Source organism: Trachemys scripta, chromosome 1 (assembly GCF_013100865.1).
Source record: "Trachemys scripta elegans isolate TJP31775 chromosome 1, CAS_Tse_1.0, whole genome shotgun sequence".
Classification (NCBI taxonomy): Eukaryota; Metazoa; Chordata; order Testudines; family Emydidae; genus Trachemys; species Trachemys scripta.
The window spans coordinates 10,109,787-10,135,905 of record NC_048298.1 but is presented as its reverse complement, the minus strand read 5'-3'; the positions used below and the strand labels follow the sequence as shown (position 1 = coordinate 10,135,905).

At 45.6% G+C, this 26,119-nt stretch overlaps 1 protein-coding gene across 3 annotated transcripts in view; it reads left to right on the top strand.

Annotated features, from left to right (window-relative positions):
* Nucleotides 1-26,119, top strand: part of PRKCQ (protein kinase C theta) — a 92,938-nt gene that overhangs the window by 44,938 nt on the left and 21,881 nt on the right. For all 3 annotated transcript variants that reach the window (XM_034764444.1, XM_034764435.1, XM_034764455.1), the window contains 9 exons: nt 696-727; nt 821-906; nt 2,218-2,347; nt 2,854-2,963; nt 3,466-3,589; nt 9,793-9,953; nt 13,437-13,610; nt 22,703-22,794; nt 25,710-25,772. In XM_034764444.1, coding sequence (XP_034620335.1) covers nt 696-727; nt 821-906; nt 2,218-2,347; nt 2,854-2,963; nt 3,466-3,589; nt 9,793-9,953; nt 13,437-13,610; nt 22,703-22,794; nt 25,710-25,772 — 972 coding nt within the window. The remainder of the gene's footprint in view (nt 1-695; nt 728-820; nt 907-2,217; nt 2,348-2,853; nt 2,964-3,465; nt 3,590-9,792; nt 9,954-13,436; nt 13,611-22,702; nt 22,795-25,709; nt 25,773-26,119) is intronic.

Here is a 26,119-nt window from a genome sequence, read left to right as displayed (position 1 = left end):
CATACTTGACTCCAATGGGCCTTTTCAGTGAGAGTTTGTCTGAGCAGGGCCCAATCCAGCTCCTATTTAAGACAGTCTGGCACAAATCCCCAAAGGTATTTAGCCTCTCAGCTTCCTTTGAAATCAATTGGAGTTAGGTGCCCAACTATCTCTGAAGATCTGGGCCTGAGAATCTTTCCATTGACTTTAATGGGAGTGGGATCAGGCCGTTAGGACTGGAAACTGAGAAAAGGCCTCCGGATTTGGGGCATTGGAACTGTTTGAAGGAGTAAAGACTCCTCATATGAGTAAGTGTCACGATATCAGGTCCTTTATCCGTTACATGTAGGGGCTACATGTTTCATTCCCGGGATATGACACACACAATGGTCATGTTTCTAATTACATTTGCACCAGTGTGAACATTCACTCCTATCTTTTACTTTTTATGCAGTGACTAAAAGACACAAGTTTCTAATAAACAGTTTCCCATTAACTGATGCAAAATTAAAAGTTGTAAAGTGCACAAAAACTGCTGTGAGGGCCGCAGGCAGTCATTCTAACTACTAGCTGAAGTGAATAAAGATACTTAATCTAGATAAGCCCCACAGGAGCTAATAAAAATCAGTGTGGTTTTATTCAATTTTCATTGCATAAATACTGCTGACATTAGCGCTCTGAAAATTCAAAAGTAACCAGTTTTCTGTTTATTCCAGGGGTCTTAACAAACAAGGCTACCAGTGCAGGCGTAAGAAGCTTTATTTTATTACTATCATTATTTATTCCGTTGTTTTTTTAAATGGCATTTTTTCCTAATATGGTGACTTCTCTGTTCTTTCAGAATGCAATGCTGCCATTCATAAGAAGTGTATTGATAAAGTAATAGCTAAGTGCACAGGGTCAGCAATCAACAGCAGAGAAACAATGGTATGTGTCACATTTCGACGTAGGGATTTCATTCTGATCTTTCTCATGCTGATGTAAATCAGGAGTAACTCCAGCGAAGTCACTAAAGTCACTGATGTAGAATGGGTGTAAGGGATCAGATTGCTTGCACCTTCCTAATCGGTCACACAATCTCTTATTTGTGATGCACTCAAATTTAATAACTGAATTTGCAATATTTAGATGAAGACTGGATGTCTTCCATTGGTCCTGCTTTGAGCAGGGAGTTGGACTTGATGACCTCCTGAGGTCCCTTCCAATCCTAATATTCTATGATTCTAAAAGAGATGCTGTACCTCAGATAGAAGTTATGGGCACGAGGGAGACATTATTGGGTGAAATTCGTTGGCCTTTATGATGCAGGAGGTCAGACTCACTGATCATAATGGTCCCTTCCGGCCTTAAAATTGAGGAATTTACCATTTCAAGAGTGTATATATTATCCAAACTTTGCAGATTGTTAATAGGAGATGTGTATATTGACAAGTTCCCCTTTATTATATTTTTATCTTGTCTTTCATCATAGAATCACAGGGTTAGAAGGGACCTCAGGAGGTCATCTAGGCCAACCCCCTGCTTAAAGCAGGGCCAATCCTGAGACAGATTTTTGCCCCTGATCCCTAAGTGGCCCCCCTCAAGGATTGAATTTACAACCCTGGCTTTAGCAGGCCAATGCTCAAACCACTGAGCTATCCCTCCCCCCATCATTGTTCCAGGGAGCATTCCCCTACCCTGTGCAAAAAGGAGAGTAAGCTGCCATTTCCGCTTTGATGTTAAAACTACATTTTTCTTAGTTAATTTCATCCCACAGCTCCTATTTATACCCATGTAGCATTTCCCTTCATCAGCTCTGATCCCTCCATGGTGTTTACACCCTTCAAACTCTTTAGGCTGTTATTCTCAAAGCTAACTAGTGGGTTTAGCCACACAATTCCCATTGACAAAGATGGGAGCTTTGTGGCAAAAATCCCCTACTTGGCTTTGTAAATCTATAGACAATTTCCTCTTTTTGGTCAGTTCCAATAACAAAGATGCAGCACTGGCATGGATGTCACTTTTTTTCCTACCTTGTTTTCTATGTACAATATATTGCTTATTCCCAAGGATTTTCCCACCCTGGGCATGGTAAAAACCCTGGCAACTAATAATAAGGCTGCCAAAGACCACAGTGATGGGCAGCAGTCTAATCCCCTAAAATAGATAGAATAATATGGATGATGAGTACTACATTTTTTTAATTCAGCGCTGATGTAGAGTGGGCAGTATTTTCACAGCTGTCTTTTTTTCTTGCAGTTCCACAAGGAGAGGTTTAAGATAGATATGCCTCACCGGTTTAAGGTCTACAACTATAAGAGCCCGACATTCTGCGAGCACTGTGGCACGCTTCTTTGGGGCCTGGCGAGGCAAGGGTTAAAGTGTGACGGTGAGTCCCGCTGCTCTGCAAATGTAGACGGAATGGGCCTTTACAAGGCTGCTCTCCTGAGGAGCTGCAGTCTAAGGGCCAAATCCTGTTTACGTTACACATGCAAATACCTCCTTAGTAGTTGGGAGCATGGGGACATGCTGAGGGCAGAGCCCGAGGATCTCCCCCCACACACACAACAGGATCATTTTGGGGGGATACACAAGGATGCATGATCCATAGGGCTGAAGAGTGGATCCACATCTGTCCACAGGCTTAGGGAGGAAAATGCCTGCATGCATCTCTCCAGCCTGTGGCTTATTCAGGTTGGACCAGCACAGTGACTATGCACCAATAGGATTTAACTGGTGCTTAGGCCTTGAGCTACAGAGGGCTTCACAGGGGCGAATTTCACCCTCAGCTGTTGGCTCAGGCCAATAGAAGTGCTCTGCCTCATGTCAAACAAATACTGTTTATAATGCAAACCTCCCCAGGCTCTGATCACCTCATAAACTTCTTCCTTTCAGCATGTGGCATGAACGTCCATCACAAGTGCCAGACAAAAGTGGCAAACCTTTGTGGAGTTAACCAGAAACTAATGGCCGAAGCACTGGCAATGATAGAGAGCACCCAGCAGGTACAACAGCTCGTGGGCTGAAACGGCATGGTATAGTGGATAGGGTGCTGGTGTGGCATTCAAGAGACCTGGGTGCTAGTCTACTGACACGCTGTGTGAGCTGGGGCAAATCATTTCACCCTCTGTGTCCCCTTCCACTCTGTCTTGTCTATTTGGATTGTAAACTCTTCGGGGCAGAGACTGTCTCTGACTCTTTGTGTGAACAGCATGCCACACAATGGGACCCAGATCTTGGTTGGGGCCTCTAGCCATGGCTGTAATATATATATATATATATATATAACAACACGGAGACTCAAACTCTTCCACAGTGTGTTGCTTTAAAGAAACAAAGACTCCAAAAACATGAGCTACCTAATGCGTTCAATTGATTACTTTAGTTTGTAGCCACCTCCTTGTCTTTCTGTAATTATGACTGTGCGGATTAAGCAGGTTTAATAAGACACCTGTGCGCGTAGGCATTTTCAGCCAAAACATCGCTCCTTTTTTGCTTGTGACCCAGGCTCGCTGTTTGCGTGACACTGAACAGATCTTCAGAGAAGGACCTATTGAAATTGGCCTTCCCATTCCTATGAAAGAAGTAACTCTGCTTCACACTGTGCCGGCACCTGCAACTGGGAAAAGAGGTAGCTCTCCAATTATGTGTATTCACGGTGCCAATTATTTAAACTGTTAGCCGGAGACAATGATAATAATGAACTTAGTCCATTCATAGTACAGGGAAACAGACATCCTATGTATTACGTATATAAGCCATGCCCACTCTGTGCTCTGTCCCCCTCTGGTGGTGGCTTTCATCTCCCCCTGACCAGGAAGCGCTTCCCAGCTAGATTCCATGTATGGACCATCACTTGTAATGCTGATGTCCCTGGATGGGTTGTTGACAGCAGGGATCAAACCTGGGAAATCCATAAATGAGCCACTATTACTTGAGCTGAAAGACCCACCTCTCTGAGCCAAGGCCTAGCCGCCACCAGAAGGAGACAGAGAGTCGCACCGAGTGGGTGTGGCTTACACTTACAAGAGGTTCCTTCCAAGCCTCACGTGATGTCATGATTCTGACATAGTAGCACGGACATGATTTATGGTTTAGACCTAGTCAGCAACAATTCCAGTGCATGCTCCCAATAATGGAGTTTCCACAAAATAACTCACTCCGGGTGATGTGTTCATTAGTCAATACAAAGCAACATCTGTCACTTCTAGAGTCATGCCTCTACCAAAACATATCCCTCTCATCCACACTCTGTCATACCTATCCTCAAACTATTCCCAGCCACTCCATATAGGGGCAACTAATCCCCCTGGTCCCAGTGCAATTCCCTTCTACCTCTCCGTAGACATGTGCCCTAACCCATCCATTTCTGTCCTCCAGTGACATGAACCACAAAGCACCACACACACTGCTGGCAAAATCTTCCCCAAATCCTCCTTTAGGTCAGGTATCCCAATACCCACCACTTCCCCCACCCACAACCATATTCATCAGAACCTCAAGAAGAAACGTCACCCACTGTTTAGTTCGAACTATCTGCTCACCACTGAAAATTCATATCCCGGTTTTATTATTTTCTCTGTGTTAGGGCTTACAGCTAATGAAAGAACAATGCTCTCAACAGGTAGCAACTTCATAATCGTTTAAATTTATTTATTTATTTATTGTTTTAGTACTGCAGGCATGTTGTTATAGTCTTAACTAATTATGCTGATTACAGAAACTGCTGCAAGCGTTTCAGTGTTGTGTTGATCTTACCTGTGTATCCTGCCACGCGGTTGGCAAGCTACACTCTGCTGTTGACATGTGTACTTGTTCCAAGAACTGGCTTAATTTTGTTTCACTTTACTCTTTTCTCTCCTCTCTTGGATGATATTTGTACTTAGCTTTGTGAACATCCCTGCAGGTAATGACCATTGATGCTATGAGCCTTCTTTGTGAGTGTGGCCCACCTTCATAGCATGGCCAAATCGCACATTTCAGAACAATCTGCACTCGTGTACAAAAAATGACCATTTGGGGGGAAATCTTTCAAAGACACAAATGGCAATTAGGTGCTGAAGAGCTTGTCTACACTGGGACACTCAAGAAGGTGAATCCAAATTAATGTTTAAAGTGGATTAGTTAAACCACATTAAATCCCGGCACAGACAGTATAATTCAGAATTAAAGTGGCCTTAATTTGATGTGTCTTAATTCACTTCCAAAGTGTGCTTCAAGTTCACACCTTTAGTTAATTTGGATTAATTTTCCTGGATGTCCCCATGTAGCCATGCCATCATTCCCATAGAAAGTCAATGGAAAATCTCCACCTTACTCACCCAAGAGCTGACCTAAACATCAAAATGTGGGTTTTAATCTTTCAGCTCCCACATTTGGAAATTACCTCCCCCTGTGAACCACAATAGCTTTTATTCCTTTTAGTATTAGCAGTGAAGATTTCAAATTCAAAAGAAATCAGAGCAAATTGGCCCAGATTCTTAGTGGTGTAAATCACTGTAGCTGCTGTGACAAAGTTCCTCCTCTATCTTGGTGGGTCCTGCGCTTATTGGTGGATTTTCTTGCCTCAGAGATTCACCATGTGGGTTGGGGAACAGCCCAGAGACCTTCCCCTCTGGGAGAACCCACAGTCCAGGTCAATTGGGAGGTTTGGGGGGAACCCGGGCCTGCCCTCTACTCCGGGTTCCAGTCCAGGGCCCTGTGGATTGCAGCTGTCTATAGTGCCTCCTGTAACAGCTGCATGACAGCTACAACTCCCTGGGCTACTTCCCCATGGCCTCCTCCAAACACCTTCCTTATTCTCACCACAGGACCTTCCTCCTGGTGTCTGATAACGCTTGTGCTCCTCAGTCCTCCAGCAGCACACCCTCTCACTCTCAGCTCCTTGCGCCTCTTGCTCCCAGCTCCTCACACTCGCACCACAAACTGAAGTGAACTCCTTTTTTTTAAAACCCGGGTGCCCTGATTAGCCTGCCTTAATTGACTCTAGCAGCTTCTTAACAGGTGTCCTAATTAGCCTGCCTGCCTTAACTGGTTCTAGCAGGTTCCTGATTACTCTAGTGCAGCCCCTGCTCTGGTCACTCAGGGAACAGAAAACTACTCATCCAGTGACCAGTATATTTGCCCTCTACCAGACTCCTTTACCCCACTGGTCTGCGTCTGTCACACTGCATTGAAGTGAATGGTGTGACACTGATTTACACCAGCTGAGAATCTATTAATAAAATGATTGAGTTTTGGCTTGACAAAGCCCTGGCTGGGGTGATTTAGTTGGGGATTGGTCCTGCTTTGAGCAGGAGGTTGGACTAGATGACCTCCCGAGGTCCCTTCCAACCCTGATATTCTATGATTCTATGAGTTGCATGGTAAATTTAAGAATTACAGTATATGCTATGCCTACCAAATCAAGTATCATTGTGACTGGATAATTGAGATCAGGGTGCATACATGCTAATCTGCAGTGCTAATGTGCACCTTGACGTGAAAGAACTGCATTTGGAAATAGCCAACAGGAGGCCAGACAAGGAAGCTCCCCTTGTCCTTCCGGCTGTGAAGCAGCGTTCCATGACAGCATGCTCTATGTTACCGGAGAGAAGGTTCAGGTGGGCAGGGCAGGGTACCAGGGTAGGGTAAGAGCATAGGCTTGTGGATCTGGGCTGGAGCCCAGTGACCTGGAAAGAGGATTCTGTTCCCCTCCCCAGTTGACCAATGTGGGGAACCCTTGCACATTGTCTTCCAGCCTTTGAGCTGGGAATTTGCCCAAGGGGAGTTCAGCGCACAAGTCCCAATGACTTTCACTGCACTCCTAACTCACACTGACCTGTTGGAAAATCCCACCTTCGGTCCATAGTGCCTATTATTACCTTGGCATCCAAGGGCTGTAGCACAACTTATGAAATACAGCTCATAGAATGGGTAGCACAGAAACCACCTCTCCTGCAAGCTTTAAAATACATGTGTTAGGAACAAAAGCAGAACTAAACCAAAGCTTAAACCCAATAAAGGCCTCAACACTGGGCTCCCAGTTTGGATTCCAGTGGAACGGTGAGAAGAGCACAGTGTTTCCTTTCCAACCTTGCTATAATTATCCATGGCAGTGTGAAGCTGTTGCAAAAAAAGCAAACATGATTCTGGGATGTATTAACAGGTGTGTTGTGAGCAAGACACGAGAAATCATTCTTCCGCTCTACTCTGTGCTGGTTAGGCCTCAACTGCAGTATTGTGTCCAGTTCTGGGCACCGCATTTCAAGAAAGATGTGGAGAAATTGGAAAGGGTCCAGAGAAGAGCAACAAGAATGATTAAAGGTCTTGAGAACATGACCTATGAAGGAAGTCTGAAAGAATTGGGTTTGTTTAGTTTGGAAAAGAGAAGACTGAGAGGGGACATGATAGCAGTTTTCAGGTATCTAAAAGGGTGTCATAAGGAGGAGGGAGAAAACTTGTTCACCTTAGCCTCTAAGGATAGAACAAGAAGCAATGGGCTTAAACTGCAGCAAGGGAGGTTTAGGTTGGACATTAGGAAAAAGTTCCTAACTGTCAGGGTGGTTAAACACTGGAATAAATTGCCTAGGAAGGTTGTAGAATCTCCATCTCTGGAGATATTTAAGAGTAGGTTAGATAAATGTCTATCAGGGATGGTCTAGACAGTATTTGGTCCTGCCATGAGGGCAGGGGACTGGACTCGATGACCTCTCGAGGTCCCTTCCAGTCCTAGAATCTATGAATCTATGAATCTATGAATCTATGGCCTTGTCGCCTTAAGATCGCATTGCTCTGCACGAGGGCTGCACATGGAGACCACTGGGAAAATGAAGCTTGTGCAGAATGCTGCAGCCCACTTATGAAAGCAGAGTTGCCGATCAGAAGCATGTTATACCAATGCTCTGGAGTCTTTGTGATGACTACTGTCTTGGTCAATACCAGAGGCCTCTCACACCAGAAGCATGAATCTCTACAGCTTGAGTAATAAGTAAAAGGAAGAAAACAGTGAGCAATTCTTCTCCATGTCCACTCCGAGTAGGACAAGAAGTAATTGGCTTAGTTTGCAGCAAGGGAAATTTAGGTTCAATATTAGGAAAAACTTTCTAACGTTAAGGATAGTGAAGTACTGGAGGAGGTTACCAATGGAGGTTGTGGAATCCCTATCATTGCAGGTTTTTAAGAACATGTTGGACAAACACCTGTCCAGGGTGGTCTAGGACAGCATTTCTCAAATCCGGCCACTGCGGCCACATGCAGCTACCAGGGGCTTTTCTTGCGGCCACAACCTCCTGGGCTGTGATGTGGGGGGGGGGGGCAGGGGGAGCAGCAGCCCCTCCCCTTCCCTGGTGCTCCTGGATGCCTTGGTGTTGGTTGCTGGGGCTTCCAGCCAGGGTTGGACCCTGCCCCCCTCTGGAGATGCCTGGGGCACAACACTGGAGGAGCAGCCGGTGAGTTCCCCACCTTCTCTGGGGTGGTGGGGATCAGGCTTTGGGCTTCAGCCCGGGGGTGGTGTGGAGGTAGGCTCTGGCCACAAGGGTTCAGGCTCCAGCTCCGGGCTCCAGCTCTGTGGCTTTGGGTTTCATCCCCTAGCCACGGGGCTTCAGGTTCCAGCCCCCGGCTGCCTCCCCCAGCCAACCCTCCCCCACCCCAGCCCCTGCTATTGCCTCCCCCAACCTCTCATCCAGGGCTTAATTTGTCTCCAGGCTTGCCGGGGCTGAGTAAGTCTGCTGTGAAAAATGATACTTATATGTTTGTTAATATCATTTTTCACAGCAGACTTACTAGCTAGCCATAAATAAATTACAGTGATTTGGATGTGTATATGTGCAAATGTATTTGTTTTTCCTAAAGCTAATTAAGTATTTTAGGTGAAAGTGGCCACCAGCAAGAGTTGGTCGCCGCACTCTGAGGCCACCAAATCATTTGTTGTGAGAACGCCTTGTCTAGGTATATTTGGTCCTGCCTTTGCGCAGGGAACTGGGCTGGGTGACCTCTTGAGTTCTCGTCCAGCCCAACATGTCTGTGATTCTTTGACTCTAAAGAGCCAGACTTGCATCCTTTGTGAATTGGTCCCAGCGGAGGATGTCTGACATACACTGATCAGAGAATTACATCTGCAGTGGCTTGCAGTTAGTTTCTAGTTTGAGTTTGGGACCAGGTTTGGGACCGGATTACCTAAGGCACCATCTCTTCCCCGGTGGATATTTATTTTATCTGTCAAGGTGGGCTGAGCAATCCTCTATATGGTATTGCGTGTTTGAGTTTGTAGGATAGGTTCAGTAAGGAATAGATTCCTATACAGGTTTTGATAAATCTAAATAAATAGAATACCCAGGAAACTCTTGAAAGTCCCACTCCAGGAACTGACAGCAAAGGCAGCCAACCTGATCTGAACGTCTGGGATAGGAGCATGAAGTATAAACAGTGTCTCATCTGTTTCACACAGCAACCTTGGCAATGGACTTGCAAGAGGCCCAAGGGTAAGATGTCATGGCACGGTGTGACAGCCAGCAAGAAGCAATGTCAAGGAAAAGAATCTAAGGGCTTGGCCCTGTTCTTCGGCTATGAAAGCAACATTGCAGTTAAAGGGTGTCTTTCTCTTCTCATTTACACCCACGTAACATCGGGAGTCACTCTCCTTAAGTCAGTGGAGTTACACCACTGCAAAAACTGATGTAACTAGAAGGGGATTAAGGCACAATGCCTGAGGTTTTCAAATCCACCTACTGAATGTGGACACCTGATTGCCATTGATTTTAATTGGAACTGGGTGTCTTTGAAATATGGAAAACTAGGATGTGGATTTTTTTGTTTTGTTTCTGAGTGTTTATTTTGCTTTGGGGTTCATTTCAGAGCCACAGGGAATCTCCTGGGAGATGCCAGTGGAAGACGTGACAAGCCCCGAGTCTCTCATAGAATCAGAACCAGGGAAAGACCAGAAGTCTGAGCAGCTGAAATTAACAATCGACGATTTTGTCTTACACAAAATGTTGGGAAAGGGAAGCTTTGGCAAGGTAAGTGAGATGGGGCTGACGTGTGCTAAGCAAAACCAGGCAGTGCACTGCTGGAGAATATAAACAGCTTTTCAATGCCTACGTGGCCGTTGCATTGCCAGGGGCAGAAGGCATGACTCTCTGTTTTCAAACCTCGGAAGAGGTCAAACCTGACCCAAACGTCCTCAATAGTAAATAAGATTTAAACATCGCCAAGGGTACCCAACTGTTGCATTGCATAGAAACCTAAGTCTCCCAGGGCTCAATCATAAACCCAGCCCCACCTCTGCATAGGAGAGTAAATATACTATAGTGGCCCTCTTACTCCCCTGCACCGGCTACCCACATGACTGTGTAAAAGGGAAAGAAGCAGCCAGACTGCTACTTCCCCTTTTATGCATGTGGGTGGGGAGAAGGTGGGCAGAGAGCAGACTGGGTGGAGTCTTGGCACTGCTATCAGCCAGCACAGTTGAGCTAGCTCAGAGGAGGAAGTAAGCCGCACCTGAAAAAAAGCTGGAGTAGATTACTTCCCCCTCCAGGGCAAAGAGGAAACAGGGAGCAGATTATGAAGCCCTCTATTCTTGGGGCAACTATGCTCTGCCCCTTACTCAGGCTGGATTCAGCTACATCCCTTAGATGTTTGGGGCCCGATCTCCAGCTGATGTAAATCCGTATAGCTCCACTGAGTCAATGGAGCTCTACCAGTTTAAATCAGCTGGGGATCTGTGCCCTGGATCTGAAACGTGAATCTTCTACCTTCAGTGGATTCATTCGTCTCACTTTACATTGTGTGCCTGATCATTATTAATTCGTAGAAGCATCCTCTATGATAACGTTAACCATGATGAACTCATTTGGCGCTAATGCAGTTCTGAGAGGCAATTCGGAAGCCACTCTTCATTGCAATTTAGCATCAACTAATGAGTGTGCACGTATTAGATAACGTGTTGCCCAAAGACATCAGAGATGGAACCTCCCCTGGGTGTATGGCTGATTCTTGCATATTTTGTGGACTGTTGCAATTGCAGTGGCCACATCTTAAATTGTTAATGAAACATCTGATTTATTTTTTTCCATTTTGCTTTCCATAGTTGAACAAGCTTAGGACAAATCAGGCCCTTCCACAGAAAACCGGTTGGGAGTAGAAAATACTACAAGCTTCCTCCACAGAATTCTCTCCAAATTCTTCCACTGGTTGGAGTGGGGTGTGTCCTCCTTTGGAGAAGATGCAGGGTCTGCAGCCTTCATACCCTGCCAATCTCCAGAGATCTGTATGGGTTTCGATGGTACTGGGCCATCTGTGTAGAAGCCCATTGCCGCTGCATTGACCCTACTGTCTCCTACCCTCTCCTGCCTCCCAGTCAGACAGTTGCACTCTGGTTACTATCCCTTGAGCCCCTCTCTTAAAGAATATTCCATAGCATGGAGAGGGCACTGCGAGAGAGTTGTTGTAGCATCAGCATTAATATTACTGATTATTCCCCATATCGCATGGGAGAGGCGATACACAGCACACTGATAAGTTAAACATACAAATAACCAAAAGAGTAAATAAAACTTGCAAGGGGGTTGCAGATCCCCTGCACTTTTCCGTATCTACGGTTCAGTAAACAGTACTGAGGAAGCTTTACTGATTATTCTTGAACGTTCAGCTAACCAAGGGGCATGTTAATAATAAGACCCAACTCTTATACAGTGTTTTTTATCCATCGATCTCAAAGCACTTTATAAAGGATGTCAGTATCCCCATGTCAGAGATGGGGAAACTGAGACACAGAGCGGGAAGTGACTTGCCCAAGATCATCTGGAAAATTTATAACAGAGTTAAGAAGTGAGGCCAGGTCCTCTGAGGCCCAGTACAGTGCTGTCCACTAAGCCACATGGTTGCCTAGTACTGTAATTAGCCTGTGGGCCTAGAAATCAGTCTCCTTCCAACACTGCTACTGGCTCATTCAGTCATTTTGCCTCTGAGTGCCTCAGTTTCCCCATCCGGAAGAGAGGTATAATAAAACTTGCCTATTTCTCTGAGACGCAGTTCATTAGTATTTGCTAAGCGCTTTGAGATCCTCAGACGAGAAATACTGTAGAAGTGCAACCGCTCTATTCATACCGCATGCTTGTAAATCAGTCAATCAGTGGAGCTACATTGATTTATCCCAGCTGAGGATCTGACCCCAAATGTTCCCTTTATATATTGCTGACAAAATAATACTCCCCCATATGTCTTTTAAAGTATTGTAGTGGTTAGCAAAGTGGCCAGAAAATGGAAACCATTATTTATGAAAATGTGCATAAAACTGGTTTCAGTCATCAAAGTTTTCACATGTGAGAAGTGTTCCATCTACTTACATGGCCCGCATCACTGTAGTAACCAAGTCATTAGTGGATTTATCCCCACAACACCCTTAGGAGGTAGGAAAGTGTTATCCATATTTTACACATGGAAACTAAGGCATAAGGTAGATTGAGTGACTTTCCCAAAGCCTCATACCTTTGGGGCAGAATTGGGACCTGAATTCAGACTACCTGAGTCCTAGTCGGGTGACTTAGCCACTAGATCGGGGTAGGCAACCTATGGCACATGTGCCAAAGGCGGCACACAAACTGATTTTCAGCGGCACTCACACTGCCCAGGTCCTGGCCACTGGTCCGGGGGGCTCTGCATTTTAATTCAATTTTAAATGAAACTTCTTAAACCTTTTAAAAACCTTATTTACTTTACATACAACAATAGTTTAGTTATATATTATAGACTTAGAGAAAGAGACCTTCTAAAAACATTAAAATGTATTACTGGCACGCAAAACCTTAAATTAAAGCAGTGGTTCTCAAACGTTTGTACTGGTGACCCCTTTCACACAGCAAGCCTCTGAGTGCAACACCCCTTATAAATTAAAAACACTTTTTTACATATTTAACACCATTATAAATGCTGGCGGCAGAGCGGGGTTTGAGGTGGAGCCTGATAGGTTGCGACCCCCCCCCCCATCAGGGCTGGCTCCAGGCGCTAGCCCGGCAAGCAGGTGCTTGGGGCGGCCAAGGGGAAGGGGTGGCACGTCTGGCTGTTCGGCGGCAATTCAGCGGTGGGTCCCTCTCGGAGGGAAGCACCTGCCGCCGAATTCCCACTGAAGAAGAAAGCGGCGTGGTGGAGCTGCCACCGGAGTGCCACCGATTGCAATTGCAATCGCGGCTTTTTTTTTTTTTTTCCTCCACTTGGGGCGGCAAAAACCCTGGAGCTGGTCCTGCCCCCCATGTAATACCCTCGCGACCCCCTCAGGGGTCCTGACCCCCAGTTTGAGAACCCCTGAATTAGAGTGAATAAATGAAGACTCGGCACACCACTTCTGAAAGGTTGCCCACCCCCTGCACTAGATCATCCTTCCGCTCTAAGTTGTCTGATCAACCTTGGTGTTGAGCCAGTTATTCTCAACTCACTTCTTTAAATGGGTCTGAACATGATTTGAGAAAATGCACGTCTTATATGAGTTGGCCTTCCCCTTCTAGGTCTTCCTTGCTGAGTTAAAGAACACGGATCAGTTTTTCGCTGTGAAGGCTCTGAAGAAGGATGTGGTTTTGATGGACGATGACGTCGAATGCACCATGGTGGAAAAGAGAGTCCTCTCCTTAGCTTGGGAGCACCCGTTTCTAACCCATGTGTATTGTACCTTCCAAACCAAGGTAAATACGTGCTTTCCATTTGTGCCGGAACATGCTGGGGACTCTCTGCTTTACTCCTGTTACTGGGCAAAAGCCTGAGCCTGTTTACTCTGAGGAAAGTTCTCTCAAACAAAACAGGGCTAAAGGAAGGAATCTTCAGTCTCAGCATGTGCCTCAGAAACTTTGACCTCATCCCCAGCTTTCATCCGACGAGTGCTGGGTGTAGGGGTGGGTAGGACACTTGGCCGGCTGATCCGTTCCAGGGAGCATGCTTGGACTTTGGCCCCTGTAGATTCATGCTTCTTTCCCCACCTAAGACTGGCAGTGCAGAGAGTCACCGTGGTGCAGTAGGTACTAAGGGTGAAATTCAGTCCCGTGCAGAGGGACAGCACAAGACATATCACTATTTAAGATCTCAAAACAAGGCTTAAGTGGGACTTAAATAGTGCATGAGCCTTGTGCACCCTAATGCAAAAAGTAGCTTCCAGAGTTTGTCTCTGTGTCCCTGACCAGCCTTTCAAGCACCATACCAGGCAAATAAAAAAGAACTAGTTTGTTTCCTTCCCTTTATATCAGTGGTCCCCAAACTTGTCAGGGTCACACACACCCTTACCTCTGTCCGCACCCCCGCTCTGGAGCCGGGGTTGCGGCTCCCGGGGGGCACTCGGACAGGGATAAGGGGGCCAAGGCTGGGACCAGGGCCAGCTCCAGGCACCAGCCCACCAAGCTTGTGCTTGGGGCGGCACCTGGAGGGGGGCGGCGTGGTGCTCCGGCTCCGGCCGCCAGGAAGAGCGGGGCCACGGCCGGGGCTCGCCGCCCTCCCCCCGGCGCTCTGGCCGCCGGGGACAGTGGAGCCGCGGCGGGTTCGCCGCCTTCCCCCCGGCGCTCTGGCCGCCGGGGACAGTGGAGCCGCGGCGGGCTTGCCTCCTTCCCCCCCCGGCGCTCTGGCCGCCGGGGACAGCGGAGCCGCGGCGGGGTCACCGCCCTCCCCCCGGTGCTCTGGCCGCCGGGGAGAGCGGAGCCCCAGCCGGGACTCGCTGCCCTCCCCCTGGGGCTCCGGCCGCCCTCCCCTGCCGCGCTGGGGGGGGGCGGCCGGAGGTTTTTTTTACCTAGGGCGGCAAAAAAGCCAGAGCCGGCCCTGGCTGGGACCACGCCTGGGGACGGGTCTGGGGACGGAAACAGAGCTTCAGCCAGGGGTTGAAGGCTGAGGCCGGGCCGGGAGCGGAACCACTGTTGGGGGCCAAGGCTGGAGCCGGGAGCGGAGCAGCAGCTGGGAGGCGGGGCCGCGGCAGAGCTGGGGGTGGAGTGGGGCTGGGTGGTGCTCCCTCCCCGCCCTCCATGGGAGCTGGCCCGGGCCTCACCCCCCCAATGTTCCTCTGCACTCCCTAAGGCAGTTTGGGGACCACTGCTCTATATAGTAACATTTTAAACTGGCATTACGACAAGTTTAACTGGGGATAAAATCTGGAATGATATCCCAATGACCACTCTGTTCACTCAGCCAGCCCTGGAAGGTCTGGATTCATCTCAGGAGGCTTCCATGCTTATTCGTATACCCTAATTTAGCAACGCTAGATGTTGCTCAGTGCTGGTTAACAGCAGAGCAGCCAATGTCATAGGAAATAAATAGTGCCTCTGCTGCATATACAGTTAGCTTCCCAAACAACGCGTGTTTAAGGACAGTGGATGAAATTTACTATGGAAAAGTTTGTGAACTCCTGTGTCAGTAGATCATGAAATTTTGAATCCTGGCATCTATCTTAATCCTTTCAGGACGACGAGCAAAGGAATACCCATAACATACAGGAAGGAAATTATGTACAGTTTCAGCTGATGGTGGGGGAAAGATAAATGACCTGAAACTAAGGAAAGAAAACTGAGACTAGATAAAGGAAAAGTATTCTTGACAATAATACCAACTGGGAAGTGGAATATACTCCCAGTGGGGGTGGTTGATATTCAAGGGTAGGTTGGTGAGACACCAGTGGGAATGATGTGTAGCAATGTATACGTTGCTAGAATAGAGCGTTGGTTTATATAGTCCAAGATCCTGTCATCAACAGTGGCCAACACCGTCTGCTTCAGAGGAAGTACATGAAACCCTACAGTAGGCAGTTATGGGGTAACCTGCCTCCAGCACAAACTTCTCCTGGGCTCCTAGAGTCAGTGGTTGGCTTACACCCTGAAGCACAAGGATCTGTATAGTGAATAGTTCTGAAAAATGCAACGAGGTCAAATGAGTGATCACTTCAAGCCCCCCTCTCTACTGCATGATGCTATATTGCCCTCTTGACGTACGTTAAGCGTCTTCTTCGGTCTTACCCAAGTCAACTTTTCAACATTTTAAAGCAGTTTGGCCTCTTCATTTCACACTATAGCTGTAGGAGTTAGCGCATGTCTTTTTAATCCAAATCGCCCGTAGACTGTGATTGATTTCTGACTTATGTTTTTCTCCTCTGACCTTTCCGAGTCAAGCAGTGATCATTCAACTCATGAAAGTCATTCTGAATGAGAGAGCTGTAACAAGCCGCAGACATTCTCTCACCACTCGATGGAGGCATGTTTTAATCATAATATGCTCAGAGTAAGCATTTCATAGCAAATGCACTGGTGTGTAGAAGCCATGCCTAGGAGTTATTATTGGAATCTCTTTTTGAAGGCTTCACTGGAATGGCTTTTGATAAGTGGCTTCAGACAGAAAAGCGTGCGTCAGAAACCTTTCTGAAATATTGATTTGTTGGCAATGCGAAGTTTCTGAGTTCCTTTATGTACTGAATGCATCTACAAACAATAGTAGAAACAGGAACATAGGCATCTCCATACTGTGACAGACCAGTAGTCCTTTCAGTCCAGTGTTCTTCATCAACATCAATATCTGCCACATGTCTTCAAAGGAATAAAATATCTCCCTAATGTACCTCGTTTGGACAGTATTATCCATTACGGGGGGGTAGGTTCTGCTTGATCCCAGCCAGTGATGATCAATGTAGGCTATGAAGCGTGAGAATTGATAGTCCTTTGGCCTGAATTTCAAAGATACTGAGCACCTACAGCTCTCACTGACTTCCATAGAAGATGCAGCACTCGTGAAAATCAGGCAACTTGTCATTTTTAGCCTCCTGAGAATAAATGAAGATGCCCTTTTTTTCAGATGTTTTTGATATTTACCTTTTTTTTTTTTGCCACAATGATCTCAGCAGTGAGTTCAACAGACTATTTATATACTGTGTTCAAAACCTTTTAATTTATATGATTTAAAGGGACACTGTAAAAACTGTTTTATAATTCCTATGCGACTAATCCTGAAATTATTGCCACCGATACAGTGTTAATCTCTGAATTAACGCTTCCCCATTTATGCTGCTTCTTTTTATTGATTGAGTTTTGCATTTCACTGAGCTTGAACAATAAAAATAGACTTTCTATTTTTGAAAGTCAGTTTCATTTTTGTTTACAGCTTGTTTCACTTCATACCCCAGATTCTAATTTACATTAAGGCCCCTCTCACAGTAAAATAGAAACCAGATTTATTGTAGTTTAAAAGCAAATGTTACGGAAGCATTTCTGTGCTGTTAGCCTTATCTTTTGTAACAGCTCATTCATACAACACCTAAAGGCTGAGCCAAATTTGACATAGCATGTCACGTTAACATATGGGATTTAACACTTTAAGACTCCTGTTCACTGACAGAATAATATAAAGGGCCTTAGGGTAAAGGAGAATCAGACCCTGGAACTTCCATTAAAAAAAAATCTTAGGAGCCAATTCTGTGGTGAGCTGAGAGTTTTCAAAAAGCTTCAGTGGGTGTGGAGCGCACTTAGGATGTCATGGCGAACACTCAGTACCAGGGCCGGCTGCAGGCACCAGCTGAGCAAGCAGGTGCTTGGGGCGGCCAAGGGGAAGGGGCGGCACGTCGGGCTCTTCGGCAGCGAGTCCCTCGGTCCTTCTCGGAGGGAAGGACCTGCCGCTGAAGTGCCGCCGAAGAAGAAAGCGGTGCGGCGGAGCTGCCGCCAAAATGCCGCCGATCGCGATCACGGCTTTTTTTTTTTTCCCCCGCCGCTTGGGGCGGCAAAAACCCTGGAGCCGGCCCTGCTCAGTACCTTGCAGCATTAGGCCACAAGCGCTCCCGTCATCCTCTTATCAACATATCAAACCTACATCTTGATTAGAGCTGGTCAGGAATTCCCTATCAAAATGACATTGAATGTAGAGAATGTTGTTTCTGGAAAATTGAATTTTCCATGGGAACATTTCAATTTTGCTGATTTTTTGTTTTGTTTTGTTTTTTTAATTTTCCATCAATCTGAATCAGAATATTTCAGTTTGTCGAACATTTTGAGTTCAACATTAAACTTCATTTCCGTATTGTGCTGCATTGCCTAATGGCGGTTGTACTTCGGAGCCCCATGCTCTCCTATGGGCAACATGAACTCCCCCTCTGACCAAGCTTGGTGGTGCATCAAAGGACACACGTGATTGCAGGTGTATTATGGGAAATGTAGTCCAGATGCATCAGATGAAGTGGGTTATAGCCCACGAAAGCTTATGCCCAAATAAATTTATTAGTCTCTAAGGTGCCACAAGGATGCCTCGTTGTTTTTGCTGATACAGACTAACATGGCTACCCCTTTGAAACCTGTAGTCCAGTCAGGGACCCTGGCCCCAATGGGACCTTCAGGCTCTCAATCTAAAATTCCCATGGGGCAATGTGGCATCATAAGGAAATGGAGTTTAATTTTGAACTTATTCTAAATGAAACATTTTGGGTCAGTTCAACAAACCACAATAAAACATTTCAGTATGGGCACGTTGACAAATTTCATTGTGATGAAATGCTTATCCATTTCTGAATCAAAATTTTTCAGAACACTTTGAGCCATGAAAAATTTCAATAATCCTAATTCAGGACAAAAAAAATATTGAATTATTAGATTTTTCTTTGAGTTTGAAATTCCTGGCTAGGTTTTCTGTGCCTGTCTCTGTGCTGCTATATCAGCATCATACACATTTAAGCCCGCGCAGTTCAAAAGACTAGCTTCCCAAAAAGTGGTAAAAACACAATTGTCCCCCACGTTCAAGTTCACAATGGATTATTGTCACATCAAAAATATAAAGTCTGTATTGAAAAGACTTTACAGTACTCAGATGGTGTCAGTACATGACGGGGGCAGAGTTTTGCCCTCTGCACAGCAGGTAGGCAAGGAAAAGGGGAAAGCGGATGTCAGTGATTATTAAAGTGAGAAAGAGACATAATCTCAGCTGGAATAAAACTGCCTAGCTCCATTGACTATCCATTGCTCTACTGACAATCAGCTCCATTTATCCCAGATAAACATCTGGTCGCTAGGTTGGGGTTTTTAAGAAGCGCTGGTCAGAATTTTTTTTTTCCATTGCAGAAAATTTTGACTTTTTATCACAGATTTAAAACCAAAGTGTTTTGGCCAAAAACGTTTCAGTTTTCGGCGGAAAATTAGAGCATGTGTAGGTTTTCCAACAAAAGACTGACATTTTTTGAGCAAAAGGCAATTTTTGCTTAGTCAAAAACCCATTTTTCCATCCGAAAAGAATTTTTGAAAATGTTCAGCCAGTCCTGAAACCGGCAATAGGGGCAGTTCTATCACCTTGTAGGAGGGGTAGGTTAGCACTTAAGCACCGCAGAGAACTCTTGTTTTGAAGTCCTAAGTGAGACTTAAGTAGTGGAATTAGCCTTTTGCTGACAGAAAGAACAGGAGTACTTGTGGCACCTTAGAGACTAACAAATTTATTAGAGCATAAGCTTTTGTGGACTACAGCCCACTTCTTCGGATGACGTTTGCTGAATTATGCCAGGAGGCCTTTAGTATGTGGAGATACCGTAATCTACACCTGCATCTTTGTATATATATTCAGATGTGTTTGCTGCTTTAAATGAAGCAGATGGACTTGCAAAGCAGAGCATACTGCATCCGGTTATTTAACATGCAGTAAAAGATGCTGCAAGCGCAAGAATCAGAATAAAAAGCTAATTGTGTGAGATGAGGACTGAATTGAATTGGCTGGCAGCTGTAGGAAATGCTGCCATCTCTAGCGAATAGGCTGATATTGCACAAGAGGAAACATTCTTTAGCCCTGAAGAACAAAATTATTATTCGGTCATTTTGTCTTTAGCAGCTAAGCTTTGATTGTCCCCAAAAGCTTCCATTGCAAGTAGTATCTTCTGTACTTCCTAGAACCACAAATTGACAGAGGTAGAATCCTGCCCAAGCCATTCATCACCTAAGTAGTCCCACTGAAATCAATGGGTCTAAGGATGGACAGGGTCAGACCCAAGGCAGGACTATACCTACTGATATAGGTGGGCTTGGAGGTCCAGATCCTTTGCTGGTGTAAATCGGCCTATTTCCATTTACCTCAGTGGAGTTATGTGAATTTACACTATCTGGGAATTTGGCCCTAGAATGGCACACATTTGCTAGGATAACAAAGGAAACCAACAGCAGGTGTACGTGGTCTGCATGCCTATCACGTGAACGGGTCAAATATTTGTGACCGTTAAAGCCCTGGGAAGATATTTCTTCCTCTTCGGTAACTGGTCTGACATTATATCTATTTGTATGTATGCAGTGCTTAAAAAATAAACATACCCCAGGGAAAGTGCTGTGGAGTGTTTCCAGCTGGTCACAGGGTTAGTTAGCCCACACCTTCACAAGATTCATTTAAATGCTGCCCTGTTTCATACTTCCTGTTTATAAAGGCAAAATCACTACGGCCAGCAACTATTCATTTTCACAGAAGTTGCATGTAAAGCGGGAGCATGTTGATTTAACTCCATGCATGCCACACCCTGAGAAGATAGACAATGAGCCAAGTGATACAACGCGCTTTGGTAGAATGTACATTCTGTTTCTCAAAGCACTGAGAGTTTGATCATGTAACGCATCTCCCACTGAAATCAGTCAACCCCTTAGAGTGCTCAGCACTGAGGAAGGGTGACATCATTTTATGATGGTTTCCCATTGCACACTGCCTTATGTGGATTTGTTTTTTCAATTACCAGTTCCTCAAGGCAGAGCATGCCTTTAATGTTGTGTATTGCACAGCCCGGAGCAACACAATTCCCTGTGCCATGATAATAACCCATAGCACACTCAGTGGGCGCCATTAAAAATGGGTGCTTATTACAGCATGGTGGTATTTATAGTCTTCTCTGTACTTAGAATGGGAAAGGCCATTGTAAGATTGACTCCAACAGGTGGGGAATGTCCAGCTTTGAAAGGTGCCCACTGTCTATAGCGTTTTTCATGTTCACGGGACACTGCAAACATCAGGCTATCCTCTGACCCAGAATATATGCCCAAGAATCGGAGGAAGAATCCCCCTTACGATCCTAGCCAGGTCCAGGAACATGGAAGTTAGCAGGACTATTTGCTAGCTGATAAGAGGGAGGGGTAGCTCAGTGGTTTGAGTATTGGCTTGCTAAACCCCAGGATATGAGTTCAATCCTTAAGGGGCCAATTATGGTTCTGGGGGCAAAATCAGTACTTGGTCCTGCTAGTGAAGGCAGGGGGCTGGACTTAATGACTTTCAGGGTCCCTTCCAGTTCTACGAAATAAGTATATCTCCATATGTTTGTTTATTTACTCCCACCCTGGAGCATGGCAACAGGGAGAGGAGGGGAACTGGCTGGCCAGAGAAGCTGAGCTGGCAGGGTTGGAAGAATAATTTACTGCTGATACAGGCCAGCAGCAAATCACTACCCTTCAGGATCAAGAAAGAAGCAAGGGAGAAATTGTGACTCCCAGGGTATCTCTGAGGCACAGTGCTTCCTGGCATGATGCAGTTTATGCACCAACACTCGTTTAAAACTTTGCCTAAATTCATCATCTAAGTTATTGTTTTATTGATGTTTACAACAGGATTTTGGGTCAGTAATTAATATCCAAGTTCTGCATATGCACAGGCTACAGTCCTGCTCACCTCCTGAAAGGTACTCGGCACCCTAAATTCTTGAGGACCACAGTGGGGGTTGATGTCACTGGCTGTCCCACGGAGCCTGGCAAAATCAGACATTGAGGTCAAAGCATTTTTCTAAGACTCAAGAGGAAGTTTGTATCAGAGTCAGGGCAAGGGCAAGAACCCAGCCTGGCATAATTCTCCGTGGCGTTCAGACACCACTAGACCAGGGCATCCACTCAGATTCGTGCAGGCTCAAGTGACAGGGCTGTCCCTAATGTAATTGCACTATCCAAACCATATGCAATGGCCATACGCAAAGAACTGAAATGGAAGCTTAGGAATCCAGTCCTGCTATTGATGCCCTGCGGACAGACCCTTGCATCCGTGCAGGACCCCATTTATATACTGGGGCACCGTACTAGCCCCAGGGTCTTCCAATTGCAGTATTAGGACACTTGTCTGTATCCAGTTTGGAAGTAGCAACTGTGTCTTTCTAAAGCTTCTGTGGACTGTTGGCACATTTGGGACATACTACAAGAATTATTATTCGCTTAAACCTTCGCAATAATTGTTTAAGTACTGCCCCATCAATAGAACGATTCACTTGCTTAAGTACTTTGCTGGATCAGGGCCAACGTGCTCAGCACATTGCAGGATCAAGCCCTCTATTGGACTATTCCCATACATAAAGTTGCTCACATGGGCAAGTGTCTCTCTGACTGGGGCCCATGGCAGACAGTGTGGCCTAGTGAGCAATGCACTGGACTGAGACTCAAAAGCCCTGGGCTCTATTCGCAGCTCTGTCACTCTGCTGGCTGGCCTTGGGCAAGTCACTTCGCTGCTCCTTGCCTCAGTTTCCCCATTTCTGAAAGGGGGATAATGAAACTGATCTCCTTTGTAATGCACTTTGAGATCTGCTGATGAAAAATGTTATGTGTGAGTTAGGGATTGTTTATTATTATGTTTTTTAACAGCGATTATACAAATCTGGGCAGTGGGAGCTAGGTAGGGGGGCAACGAAAAAAACGTGGAAAGGAAATACCGGTGAAATAAGTTGCTTGCTTCATAAATCCAACTTTGTTTTGTACCCTTCTTTCCTTCCCCTTTCTCCTCCCCCTCCTTCTTCATGGTATTTTTCCTTTCAGTGCCTAATTCTAGTCTTTTATTGTGTTTCTAGGAAAACCTCTTTTTTGTAATGGAATATCTAAATGGAGGAGACTTAATGTTTCATATCCAAAGCTGTCACAAGTTTGACACCGCCAGAGCAACGTAAGATGGTTTAATTGCCTTTTACTTTATAGGTCACATACTTAGTGTAATAGGGAGGCAGCGTGACCTAATGGATAAAGCATGGGGACTCAGGAGACGGGTTTTGTTTCTGGCTCTGCCAGTGGCCTGCTGTGTTAGCTTGGGCAAGCCAGTTCTCTTCTCTGTGCCTCTGTTTCCTCATCTGTAAAATAGGAGTAATGATACTGAATCTCCTTTGTAAAGCTTTTGGACCTACAGGTGAAAATTACTATATTAGGGCTTGGTATGATTACTGTCATCTGGCCTCAGCCACTGACTTTGGGCATGTCATTTCCTCTCCCTGTGCCTCTGTTTCCCCTCCCACCATTTCTCTGTCTTGTCAATATAGCTTGTAAACTCTTCAGGACAGAGACTTTCTCTTATACTGCGTATGTACAGCACCGAGCACCATGCAGCCCCAATTGCAGTTGAGGGGTCTAGGTACAACCATAACAAAAGCACAAAGTGTACTTTCCATTTCAAGATCTTCCAGTCACGCGTAGCCTTTCATTCAGCTGATTTTTCCAGTCATGGACCAGCGGGCCCAGTCTGGCTGCAGAAGTAGGTACCTGGGCCTTTTCATACAAAGTCTGAATCATTCAATAAAGAACTAAGATGGTAGAGTTACATTGATCCACATCTCCAGGTAATCTACAGAGAAGAAGACTGTAAGACCATAGCAGAGCTTTTGACAATACACCAGGGCCCTGATTCTGTGCCTTGTTTTGGCCCCTCTGTTTGGCTCCAGCCACAAAAGGGCACAGAACAGCTGCTGGGGATTTATCCAGAAAGGAGGGGTTCCCTTGGCTCTGCAGGGGTGGCATAAGCCACCTTCCTTCCCTGTCTCTGGCAAGACACATCTTGGGGCAGGACGAGAATTGGGGGAGGACAGTGCCATTGCTGGAACACTCTGGGCCGTGCAGCAGCCCGTAGGTGGCTGTTGAAAATTAGAGCAGCCCCTGGGCTGCCCTAAATTGCACTGGGAGCTGGGTAGGCCCCGGTTAGACTACAATTTTGAGAGCACAAAGATGGCTTAAAGCTCTTCCGCCCCCCCCCCCCCCGCGATTGTGCCGCACTTTGAATTTCAGATCTGGGCCCTGGTTCCGATCTCACTGCCACTGATGGAAATCAGGAGTAAAACCCCTGAAGTTAGTGGAGTTACAGCAGTGTAAAACTGGAGTAAACAAGAGGCTAATCAGGCCTCTGAGGCTCAGTGTCAAATGTCTGGGGACATCTTCTGGCCCTGTACGCATGTGGGCAGTTCACACTGAGCCATGTGCAGCCCTGACGTAAATGAACAAACTCCCACTGTAGGGGAAATAAACCAGCCAGGATTTCCCAGTTTGATTGCTGAAAGTCTTTGCCGGCAGGAGAAGACTCTCTCCAAACTCTTAGGGTGTGTCTACGCTACCGTTGGGGGGTGTCATTTCCAGCTCAGGTAGACATACGTGCCCTAGCCTAAAAACTGGATGGGGAGGGGGATGTACTCTGGGCAGCTAGACTCTCCCACCTCCTGAACGGCTGCAGCTACTTTACTACTTTTACGCTGTTGCTCAATCAAATGTAGCATGTGTACGTCTACCTGAGCTGGGAGTTACACCTCTCGTTGCAGTGTAGATGTTCCCTTAGAACAAGCCATTGAGCAAAAGGACTACAAAAGAATCCCATAATCTTCAGCCATTCCCAGAAGTTGAAGCTCTTTAGCTTTAGGATGACTGTGTAAGCCACATGCCCCTTTATGCAGAGATCCTGAGACCACCTACTTTGGACAAAAATAGTGTTTTACGAAAGAAAAGGGAGTCTCTTGTTTTCGTCACCAAAGCAGCAAAAAATCGGGACGGGGACATGAATCCTGTCAAATCGAATGGCAAAAAGGTAAATTTATATAAAAAGTAAATACGCCAAGGGAGAATTAAAAATGTATTTAGCCACGATTGAAATAGAGGAATTGAAATAAATAAAAGTTTTTTCTAAGTCCTTATGCCAGCAAAAGATATTGTAAAAGTCAATATTGAAACACCTTAGAAATTAATTTCTATTTAAATAACAGAGCCTAATTTAAATAAAAGTTTGATTTGTTGGGGTTTTTTTTTTTTTTAAAAAACCTGAATGTTGAGGACTGTGCCCCCAGCCTAGGACATTCAAGGTCTGATGAGAGGATGCAGTCGAATCCAGTGGAAATATGGTCCTAGGGTTACATTCATCTCTGGGCAGAAGGTTCCTATTTTGAGGGCTGAAGTGAAACTTAAGTGGGGTATTGGTCCTACAATGGGCTTGCGTATTGGGGTGAAGTTTCACCCCAATGCAGAAATGTGCTGTGAACAAGGGTCTCTAAAGAACCTTGGTAAAAAATGACTCTACAAAGGACACAAGTAGCCAGATCTGTAGCTGGTGTAAACCGATGTGGAGTAAAATTTCCAACAGCACCTAAGTGATTTAGGAGCCTACGTCCCATTTTCAAAAGTGACTTAGGCACGTAGGGGCAGATTTTCAAAGATGCCCTAAAGATGCACACGAGGCGCCTAAGAGGATTTTAAAACGTGCTTAAGCAGGTAAGGGGCCAACTCATTGATTTCCCAAATGATTTAAATGGCAATTAGAACCAAACCCTTTAGAATATCCCACTTGGAACCTATCAGCATCTTCAGGTGCCTAAATAATCTGTCCCTTAAAAGCCAGAATTAAAAGTCAATGGAACTTGGGCTCTTAAGTGCCTAAGTCATGTTTGAAAAAGGGAGTTGGGGTCCTAAAATCACTCGGCTGCTTTTGAAGACGTTGCTTGTACTCCTTCGACTGCCCTGGAGTGATGCCAATTTACATCAACTGCGGATCTGGCCCCAAATGGAAAATTATTGTGGGGAGACATCAGTTCTGATGCATGGTCTTTTTCTTTCCAGGTTCTATGCTGCTGAAATCATTTGTGGTCTGCAATTTCTTCATTCTAAGGGAATAATATACAGGTAGTTTTACACTTTGGAATTTAATATACGGCACAGTTAGACTTTTTCTTCAACATATTGATTTCACCTGCTAGTTTGTACTTTGTTCTTCTTACTAATATTGAATTTACAACCCGCTCTGTTTTTCATCCCTTTCGCCTACTTTATTTTGGGAAAGAGAGCTTGGAAAAGAGTCAGTCTTAGGCACCCTTTTGGGGATCCCATCCTGCTTCCATTGAGGTCAATGCCCATTGTGTATTCCAAAGCCAGTTTGAGATGTTATTGACATTTACAAAGTGCCTTGCACTGGAAGATCCCAAAGACATGATTGCAAAACATGGGCCCAGTCCCTCCATTACATGTCCATT